This window comes from Opisthocomus hoazin, chromosome 5 (assembly GCF_030867145.1).
Source record: "Opisthocomus hoazin isolate bOpiHoa1 chromosome 5, bOpiHoa1.hap1, whole genome shotgun sequence".
In the NCBI taxonomy this organism is placed as follows: Eukaryota; Metazoa; Chordata; class Aves; order Opisthocomiformes; family Opisthocomidae; genus Opisthocomus; species Opisthocomus hoazin.
In genome coordinates, this window is record NC_134418.1 from 13837125 (window position 1) to 13847392 (window position 10268).

General features: G+C 47.6%; 1 protein-coding gene across 1 annotated transcript; it reads left to right on the top strand.

The window, feature by feature from the left end:
* The first annotated feature begins 3433 nt into the window (after window positions 1–3433).
* On the top strand, window positions 3434–9792 carry GRPEL1 (GrpE like 1, mitochondrial). The gene is made up of 4 exons (XM_075420462.1): window positions 3434–3563; window positions 4496–4664; window positions 6186–6267; window positions 8724–9792. Exons 1-4 carry the CDS (start codon window positions 3493–3495, stop codon window positions 9068–9070), a joined length of 669 nt encoding a protein of 222 aa, XP_075276577.1. The 5' UTR covers window positions 3434–3492; the 3' UTR covers window positions 9071–9792.
* Window positions 9793–10268: the final 476 nt, after the last annotated feature.

The window sequence follows — 10268 nt, forward strand, 5'->3', positions numbered from 1 at the left end:
TACTGAAAAGAGTCTGGCCCCATCCTCCTGACACCCACCCTTCAGATATTTGTAAGCATTTATTAGGTCCCCTCGCAGCCTTCTCTTCTTCAGGTTAAACAAGCCCAGCTCCCTCAGTCTTTCCTCGTAGGAGAGATGTTCTAGTCCTCTCACCATCCTCGTAGCCCTCCGATGGACTCTCTCCAGCAGCTCCTCATCTTTCTTGAAGTGGGGAGCCCAGAACTGGACACAGTACTCCAGATGGGGCCTCACTAGGGCAGAGTAGAGGGGGAGGAGAACCTCCCTCGACCTGCTGGCCACACTCCTCCTAATGCACCCCAGGATTCCATTGGCTTTCTTGGCAGCCAGGGCACGCTGCTGGCTCATAGTCAACCTGTTGTCCACCAGCACTCCCAGGTCCCTCTCCACAGAGCTGCTCTCCAGCAGGTCCGCCCCAAGCCTGTACTGATGCATGGGGGTTGTTGCTCCCCAGGTGCAGGACCCTGCACTTGCCTTTGTTGAACCTCATCAGGTTCCTCTCTGCCCAACTTTCCAGCCTGTCCAGGTCACGCTGAATGGCAGCACAGCCTTCTGGTGTATCTACCACTCCTCCCAGTTTGGTGTCATCAGCAAACTTGCTGAGGGTACATTCTAACTCTTCATCCAGGTCGTTGATGAAGGAGTTAAACAAGACTGGGCCCAGTACTGACCCCTGGGGGACACCACTAGTTACCAGCCTCCAACTAGACTCAGTGCCGCTGACGACAACCCTCTGAGTTCTGCCATTCAGCCAGTTCTCAATCCACCTCACCGACCACTCATCCAGCCCGTACTTCCTGAGCTTCCCTAGGAGGATATCATGGGAGACTGTGTCGAAAGCCTTGCTGAAGTCTAGGTAGACAACATCCACGGCTCTCCCCTCATCTACCCAGCCAGTCATGCCATCGTAAACAGCTATCAGATTGGTCAGGCATGATTTCCCATTGATGAATCCATGCTGACTACTCCTGATAACCTTCTTTTCCTCCACTTGCTTGATGATGACCTCCAGGATAAGCTGCTCCATCACCTTTCCCGGAATGGAGGTGAGGCTGACTGGCCTGTAGTTTCCTGGGTCCTCTTTCTTGCCTGGAAAGACTGGAGTGACATTGGCCTTTCTCCAGTCCTCGGGCACCTGTCTTGTCCTCCAGGACCTCTCAAAGATGATGGAGAGTGGCTCAGCAATGACATCTGCCAGCTCCCTCAGCACTCATGGGTTTACTGGTATGCTTCTAGCTCTTCCAAATTCTCTCACAGGAAGAGAAATCCACATCCATGTAAGAGACAGTGAGACTCCTTGGAATCTAACAGTTGTCATGGTATGAGGCCGCCGGCCTCATTGCACCATTTATCCTGCTTTCTGCAGAGGCTGTGAAGCAACACATCATAGACAAGCACACCTGCCAAATAAAGGCCATGCTGAAAACTTGGTGCACTCTGTCAAAGTTTGATTGAATTTAGCAAGGTCCTAACTTCTGCAGGATTTTCACACGGCAAGCCAGAAATGTCTTCTGCAGCTTCTATTTCAGTGATACTTTAATTATACACTTGAATATAACATTTACTAAATTTGCATCATGGAATGTGCATCTTCTCTATCCTTCAGATTTCATTTGGAAAGTGCACAAATGCAAGCAAAAGTCAGGTTAACAGCTGGTGTTCAGGCATCTGTGAATAATCTAGCACTCACTTTGGGCCTGTACAATAAATGTGTGACCTTGCGTTTTTTTCCCCCTTTTAACACAATAATGATAAACTAATTGACAACACCGCCATAGTTAGGGAGTCATCAAAGTATCACCAAGCAGAGTTCCTGTAGCCTCCAGTTATTTGGGATACTTGTACAAACAGGTTGCGCAAGCAGGTGGCCACATGTGGAAGCAGTGGATTAGCAACATTATCCCTTTTAATGAAAGCTCAAGATTTTCACAGAATCGCAGAATGTTAGAGGTTGGAAGGGACCTCTGTGGGTCATCTAGTCCAACCCCCCTGCTGAAGCAGGGTCACCTACAGCAGGACCTCGTCCAGGCAGGTTTTGAGTGCCTCCAGAGAAGGAGAATCCACAACCCTTCTGGGCAGCCTGTTCCAGTGCCCCATCACCCTCAGAGTAAAGAACTTCCTCTTGTTCAGATGGAACTTCCTCTGCTTCAGTTTGTGCCCATTGCCCGTTGTCCTGTACCTGGGCACCACTGAAAAGAGTTTGGCCCCATCCTCTTGTCACCCACCCTTACGATATTTATAGGCATTTAGAAGGTCCCCTCTCAGCCTTCTCTTCATCAGGCTGAACAAGCCCAGCTCCCTCAGCCTTCCCTCATAGGTGAGATGCTCCATTCCCCTCATCATCCTCGTAGCCCTCCGCTGGACTCTCTCCAGTAGCTCTTCATCTTTCTTGAGCTGGGGAGCCCAGAACTGGACAGAGTACTCCAGATGGGGCCTCACTAGGGCAGAGTAGAGGGCGAGGAGAACCTCCCTCGACCTGCTGGCCACACTCCTCTTGATGCACCCCAGGATCCCATTGGCCTTCTTGGCAACCAGGGCACACTGCTGGCTCACGGTCAACCTGTCGTCCACCAGCACTCCCAGGTCCCTCTCCACAGAGCTGCTCTCCAGCAGGTCCACCCCGAGCCTGTAGTGATGCACGGGGTTGTTCCTCCCCAGGTGCAGGACCCTGCACTTGCCCTTGTTGAACTCCATCAGCTTCCTCTCTGCCCAACTCTCCCATTTTAGATCATGATTATCCGGCAAGAGTGTATACAGCAGTTCCAGTGAGCGTGTACGGACACACATGATGCAAACCTCTACGTGGAGCTTTGCAGACAAACTACTGACCCATGCTACAAGGTATTACTGATAACAAGGTTACTCAGTAGTTACAACAATGAGCTCCAATCTTCAAGCTTTTTCAGTCACCGCTTGCACAGGACAGATGCAGATCGTTAGATGGGACCACCTGCAGCCACTGAGCCACCTCCTGCTCGCGCTGACCAGTTTTGACAGGAAAATACCAACGCCTGGCCTCAGCCCGCACCCTGCCAACGCCCCCCGGCTGCCGCCTCCCCCTGCACCGCCCCGCGGCGGGCAGCAGGTACCCGGCGGGACCCAGGATCGGGGCGGACAGCGCCCGGCCCAGCCCGGCCCGGCCCGCCATCCCTCATAACACAAAATGGCCCTCGCGGCGCGCGCCCCGCCCGCGAGCCCCGCCCCCTCGCCTCGCCCGCGGCCGCACCCGCCCGCGCGCGCTACCTCCCGCCACGAGGCGGGGCGAGGAGAGCGCTCCCTACCGGCGCTCTCCGCAGCGCCCCGGAAGACCTGTGGGCTCCAACCCCCGCCTCGCCTGTGGGGCCTGAGGCGTGCCTCCGCCTTACGGATTGGTCCTCGGCCGCGTCACTCTTGGCCTGGCCGCTCGCCGATTGGCAGTGGGCTCGCGGAGGCCCGTGGGGGCGGGCTGCGGCGGTCGGTGGGCAGGAAGGCGGTATGGCGGCGGTGGCCCAGTGTGTGCGGGTCGCGCTGCGCCCGCGGTACCCGCTGCTGAGCTTCTCCCTGAGGTGAGAGCCGCGCCGCGCCGCCTGGCCTGCGTCGGGGCGGGTCTGCGTCCGGCTCCGCGCTTCCCGCCGGGCCGGGAGGAGAGCAGGGCCCAGCCCCGCCGCCCTGGGCTGCTTCACCCCCTGAGCCTCGGCCCTCAGGCTCTGCGCCGGGGAGCCCCTTCCTGCCGCCGGGGTCGGCCGGTGCCCCCCCCAGCCGCCGCCGCCCGTTGCCGGCTCGCCTTACCCTCCCCCGGGAGAGTGACCCGGCGTTGCTGGGCCCTCCTGGCCCGGTGCTGAGTCCGGAGGCCTCCGGGCCTGAAGTCTGGGTGCGGCGCGGAGGGATGCGGGGCCTTTTATCGCTGCGGCCCTGACCCGCCCGCCTCGTCCGTCAGCTGCTTCGCTCGGGCAGCTCGGCTCGCTCGCCCAAGGAGCGTTAGGAAGGGATGAACGGCCATCGTCGTGGCGACCGGCCCATCCTCGCCGTGGTGGTCGCGACGCGGCGATGTGATGCCACGGGGACGCGGAAGGCCCTTTGCCCTTGCGCTCCAGCGGTTCTCCTCGGTGGGGCTTCGGGGAGGCCGTTGCAGGGCGATTGCATCCCGTAAACCGAACGTTCTTCCTGACAGACTACTGTGCTGGAAGCGAGCTTATATTCCCCTTAAAAGTGCTGCGACTTTATAAGCTGAATATAATGGATACTTAGAAGCTGCTGCCCAGGGGCTGTTACTGTGCAGCAAAGTTATGTTTTGCTTTACATGGGCTAAGTTCCCTTACTTCTGATGAAAGGTTCCACATACACTTTTCACAAACCTAGAATTGTTGCAATGATTTGTGCTTGAATGTGAGAATTTTGTAGTCATTGATGTGTCAAAAAGTGTCCCGTATGTCCAGGAAATGCTAATATCTTACAAAGTAAGCAACTGATTAATATTGTCCACATGTTTTTGCCCTAGGACTTCTCCACGACTGCTCTGTGTAGCGACACAGCAGAAAAATACTGGCCAGAACTTGGAAGAGGACCAGAGTCAGAGCCAAAATGAGCAGAAGGTTGAACCCAGCTCTGCTGAAAAAATGTTAGCTGAAGAAAAGGCCAAACTGGAAGAACAACTAAAAGAAGTCACTGTAAGTGTCTTTTGGTCATGAGGTTGCATACCTGACAAACTGCATACCTAAAAGCATTCATTAGGGGTTCTCAGTGTGCAGTCTGGATACAGTTGTGTGATACTGTTTAGGTGTTGAATGAAAACATGTAATTTGGTAATCTCTTTAACTTAAGAGTAGATGCACTGCAAGGCCTGAGATGCATCCCTGGTCCAAAATTAAGATATTGCATAGTTGAATTCTAGTTTCTGGATGGAATTGGACCTCTTCCAGCCTAAAAAAAATTGGTACTTGGTTTTGCTGACTTCAGTTAGGTCTTGCTCAGTGGAGAAATTTTGTGTGTGCTAAGGGTAGGCTTTCTGAAAACAGCTGCTGGCTTTTACAAAGGTCGAGGTTAATGATGCTTAGCTTTTATATAATAGTGTACTTATTACGTACTTAGTGGGTGGAAGTTTCAAACCTTCTTTGTGGGAGAGTGCTTCAGACACAGGCTGAAGCTTCACATTCCCTCTGTCTGGCCTAACGTATCTTGCATTCTCTCCTGTGCGTGACGTCAGCAGAGGGTGAAGGATGCCCTGAGGAGGAAGGTGTGGATTAAACAAAGGTGTTGCTGTTCTGGATGAGTGCTTTATACAAAATGTATTTCTAGAGCATTTGAGACTTTGAGAGGTCGCCCAGGACCTTCTATAGAAGCAGCACCCATGGATCATAAGTGGATTGAGTTTTGTTTCTGTTGCCCTTCCTGAAGCACTGAAGGACAAAACTGAGATGTCATTTAACATCTGTGTTGACAGCATTTACCACTGGCTACCTAATGTTGCTCTTTGGTCAACTGGTTGACTGTTCGTGTTCTGTTTTGAAATTCTTCACTAGCGTGTGAAGGTCGAGCATATGGAGAGTGGAAGCCCAACACAGACTTCTGGGTTGGATGGTGAAGTGCTCAACCCGAAGCGCCTAAGTTTATTGAATTTCATTCTTAGTAGATCTTCTGCTAGATGGCCATCTTGCTAGGAATAGACCAAAACTGAATTGAACAACAGAGGAATTATACTTCATAGTTTGTAAAGTTTGAAAAAAACTGGAGGACACTCTGTGGTATGTATGGAGAGGGAGTAGATGGTTTGAAAGTCGTGGCTGGGTTGAATCTCATTTGCCATAGGGTCAGAATACCATGTGACTGATGAAGGCTTTCTGTGAACACACATCAGAAAAAGTAGAAATTTTTCATCCATAAAACCTGATACATCCGCAGAGTTAAAAATTTCTTACAGCTGATCTGTTGACAAATACAGACAGCCTGGAAACCCATATTACTTCCTTTCCCTCGCTTCTGTCTGCACTAAAGTGAAGCAAGCATCTGCCTTGGTAGGAAGGATGCTGTGGTAACTGGCATGTTGTCTTCAGATTACTCTTTAGGTGGTGGGTTTAGGCTATGTAACTGTTTAAAATGCTGTTTTATACTGAATGTGCTGTTTTCAATTATTGTCAACTACCCAACCACCAGGAATGAAGTCTTTTCTGTTACTGGTTCTTCCTCTTTAGGACAAGTACAAGCGTGCCTTGGCAGACGTAGAAAACGTGAGGCAAAGAAGCCAGAAGCTGGTAGAAGAGGCAAAGTTATACGGTCAGTGGAGGCTCTTTTTCTGTATGCCCATAAGACCAGGAATAGCAGCAGGAAATGCAAAGCCTGGAAAACTGAGCTGACTGGCCCACAGTTTTGATGAGTTGTACTTTCCGGTGATTCTGGTTACCTGGTTAAAAAAAGTATTTGAGGCAGAGAGGTTTGAGTGATTCCTCTCTTTGCATCGGAACTGTAATCGTCTCACTGGACAAGGGCAAGAGTTAAACTGTCAAAGTCAACAACTTGAAATTTTCTTTGAATTTGGTGTCTGATTTCCTACAGTATGTACTGCACTGGTAGGTTTTTTTCAGTAAGATTTTCAGCCTGAAATTTGCCTTTTTCATGCACTTTGGTCTCAAAAAGTGACTGCAAAAAACAGAACCAAGAGCATGGAATATTAGCTTTCCTTCTGGTGTGGGTTTTTTCGTTCTTTTGTTTGCTTTGAGTTTGGTTCTTTTTTGAGGGGTTTGTGGTTTTTTGGTGTTTTTTAGACTTTTATATTTGAATAACTTTCTTGTTCTGTTGAAGGCCATAGCTTTCAAAATAATTAATACATTTAGATGGGTGGATTCTTTCCAGTGTTAGGAATGTACAGTCACTGGCTATGAGGACTGCTGGAAATACATCTGTCTTCAAGAGCCGGGCTACTGACATCTGATTTAGCTTTTTGACAGTTCAAACACAATTCTGTAAAACAGAAGTTGTATGCAGATACTGCAGCAGCAGGGTGCTATATCATCCTAGTGTCTGACGCTTGCTCCGGCTTGAAACATGAGTTGGCCTTTTTTGCCACACACTATACCCGGCTGTGTAGTTTAATTCTGAATACAGAATTTTTCATGTCTGAATACAGGGTTTTCAGTTAATGTGTACTGTAAGAAAAAGCATTTCTCAGTTACATAGTATTCTCATACTATTCTCATGGATGTTTGAATGCTTCATCCTGAAGTTGATTTTCCGTAAGCGTTGTTTCACTGATACGCCATGTAGTGCACAAGGACTTTGAGTCATGTCTGAGCTCTCAGAGATGCTACAATAGAAATATATCTTCAAACAATTTCTTGTGAAAACAAAATTACAGATAATCTGCATGATTGTAAGTTTTATCATTTGTGTGTGACTGCTTTTTCTGTTGAAGAAAGAGAAGCTCATTTCTAAAACTTGCATACATTCACGGAGATGCAGTCACAGATATCTGCAGAGATAACTTGCACAAGAGAAAAAAAAACCAACAAAACCAAACCACCTTCTGAAGAGTTTGGTTATTTGTTTTGATCCAGATCACCAGACAACTGGTTAATCTGTGTTTGGGACACTTCAGCCCTAGTTTGGTTATTTGTTTTGATCCAGATCACCAGACAACTGGTTAATCTGTGTTTGGGACACTTCAGCCCTAACCACAGTTTCAGTTTTAATTGAAAACCTTGATTCATTTGTTCATAGTTTTGAGACTACTTGGACACTGCTACTGTTCTATAAAGAGCTCACATCTCTGTGGAGTTGGGCAGTGGTTAAAGTGACTCTTTCCTGAGAACTAGCTGATCCCTATAGATGCTACAGGGTGCTTCTGTAGTTCTTTTTGTTTTAAACCAAAGACTTGTCCTCTGGTAATGCTCATATCATTTCTTGGTAAGGGAAAAAAACACCTAAAACGTAAGCTAGAATTAAAAAGGCTGTCTGTGGCTAAAAAAAAACCCAACAAGGTTACCAAAATGCAGTGCACTTTGTCACTGGCTTACCTCTGTGGAGAAGTGTGTCATTCTTCTGGATCATTTTGATTTTTCATTCTTTTTAGAGACAGTTTGCCTTGAGATTAGTCCAGACTCTCTTAGGGTGAGCCAGAGAACAGCTTCAGGACACGACCTGTCGTTAGATTAGGAATTGCTTGCCCTTTACAAGGCACAGCTTCTGACTCTGCAAAACTGGCTTGTAGTGGTAGGGAGAGGTGCGAGTTCTTTTCATTCAAGGAAGAATCCCTGGATTCCTCATCAGTCTGACTCCGTGCTTTTTCTTCTGCAAATATTTTTAGCCCATCAGATGAAGGGCAGGAAGAGGGCAACATAATGCTTTGAGCTTTAGGTGAATCCCAGGATGAGACACAAGCAAATTATGTTAAGCCATCTGAAGGTTTTGGTAACTTTGGTTAGAATTTTAACTGTTAATGTCAGGTCATCAGCATAGCTTTAGCTCTTTAAAGTATTAAGCTGAAATACATTTTTTCCATAGAACTAGAGGAGTTGGTGTGGATTTTGAGGTATCTGTAATAGTTCTGTATCATCAAGTAAAATTGGGAAGGACATTTTACCCCAAACATCTACAGTATCACACATCTTGCTAAAAATCTAAAAGAGTACAGATTATTGCCGTAGGTTTTGGGGTTGTGTTTTTGTTTGTTGGGTTTTTTTTTAACACTTGTTTCCCTCAGTGGACTAATCCCATTCCCTTCTATTTCTTTTTAGGGATTCAGAGCTTCTGTAAGGACTTACTAGAAGTGGCAGACATTTTGGAGAAAGCAACAGAAAGCGTTCCAAAAGAAGAAATCAAGGATGAAAACCCTCACTTGAAGAGCTTGTATGAAGGTCTTGTTATGACAGAAGTACAGATTCAAAAAGTGTTTAAAAAACATGGCCTGCTCAGACTGAATCCTGTCGGAGCCAGGTTCGATCCGTATGAACACGAAGCGTTGTTCCATGCTCCCATGGAAGGGAAGGAGCCTGGCACTATTGCGTTAGTATCCAAGATTGGCTATAAGCTGCACGGGCGCACACTGCGGCCTGCCTTGGTGGGTGTTGTGAAAGACGCTTAGCTGCTTAGTCTGAGAATTTAAAATGCCATACAACTATTAAACAGCTGGATGGTTTTTCTCTTACACCGTGCTTCCCTCCTTCCTTTGCCCGCTGAGAGGTTTAAATGAATTGGTTGAGGTCTCCAGTGAGAATGAAGCAGCCAATGAAATTCTCCTGCTTAGTGGCCTTCAACATCCCTGCTGTATAAACTGTCGTCTTAAGTGTGACAGACAAGAGCCATTAAGCCCTCTAATGCTTTAATTGGGTAACATTTTTTACAACTATTGCTACCGAAGGTGCATTAAATTGAAAGGAACGCAATGCTTACAAGAATTTTGCAGTCTCACGTTTATCCCTGTATGTAGATGGAAAATCCAAATAGTGGTTCAAAAACTTCCTTCTGTTTTGTAGAATCTAACATTGCGGAAGTGGGTGAAGTAGTACAAAGAACCCGATTTCTGTAAGCGTCCATCAGCTTTTACACACTGATGTGGTAAATGCACTTTTTCGTCTGTTCAGAAATAATCTCTCTCAACAAGTGAAATTGAAACCTTTGTGAATTCTGACCTGTAAATAAAAGGCAATGGAGAGTAGACATCTTTTGTAATTGTTCAACCCTTTTTGTTCTGTAGGAACGCTGACTCAAGAAAACCATCTAATACTTGTATGGCATTGAAGAACCAATAGAATTTATCCTATCTCTGGATTTTTAATTTAATATTGTATAAATTGGTTTAAACAATTTTGATAGTCTTGTAACTTCCAAGCTTTATGATCAGTTTGTTATGCAAACTGTAGTTACAGCCCTGCTGAAAGCCAGAATACCCCAAGAAGCAAGTAGCTGAGAGTTTCGTACATACTGCCTTTTAGAATTACATAGATAATTGCATGTAAGTGGCTCAAACGAAAACGTGGACTTAGTTTCTTCTTCATTTCTTGCATTTACTCAGCTTGGATCTTGAGTTGCAACAGAACTTTTCCCATACGCAGCTCCTGCCATCCCTAACTACCCGCTGCTCCCAATCCTGCAGAATCAGGCTGAAACACACAGCACATGAGTAACGGAATGCTTTGTCCTACATCTGTCTGGTCACCTGGGTAGGAGTGGATGGCACGGGGCAAATCACACAGCTGACAAAGCATCTGCCCTCGTGTGTCCTCCAAGCCCACACATGTAACACACAGGACAGAAACTTCAAACTTACGCATGTCATTAGG

What these genes read in the sequence shown, in the direction of transcription:
- GRPEL1 (XM_075420462.1), top strand. Translation starts at nt 3,493, where the DNA reads ATGGCGGCGGTGGCCCAGTGTGTGCGGGTCGCGCTGCGCCCGCGGTAC. An exon ending in CTGCTGAGCTTCTCCCTGAG is followed by an intron (nt 3,564 to 4,495) that starts GTGAGAGCCGCG and finishes TTTTTGCCCTAG; the next exon opens with GACTTCTCCACGACTGCTCT. An exon ending in AACAACTAAAAGAAGTCACT is followed by an intron (nt 4,665 to 6,185) that starts GTAAGTGTCTTT and finishes CTTCCTCTTTAG; the next exon opens with GACAAGTACAAGCGTGCCTT.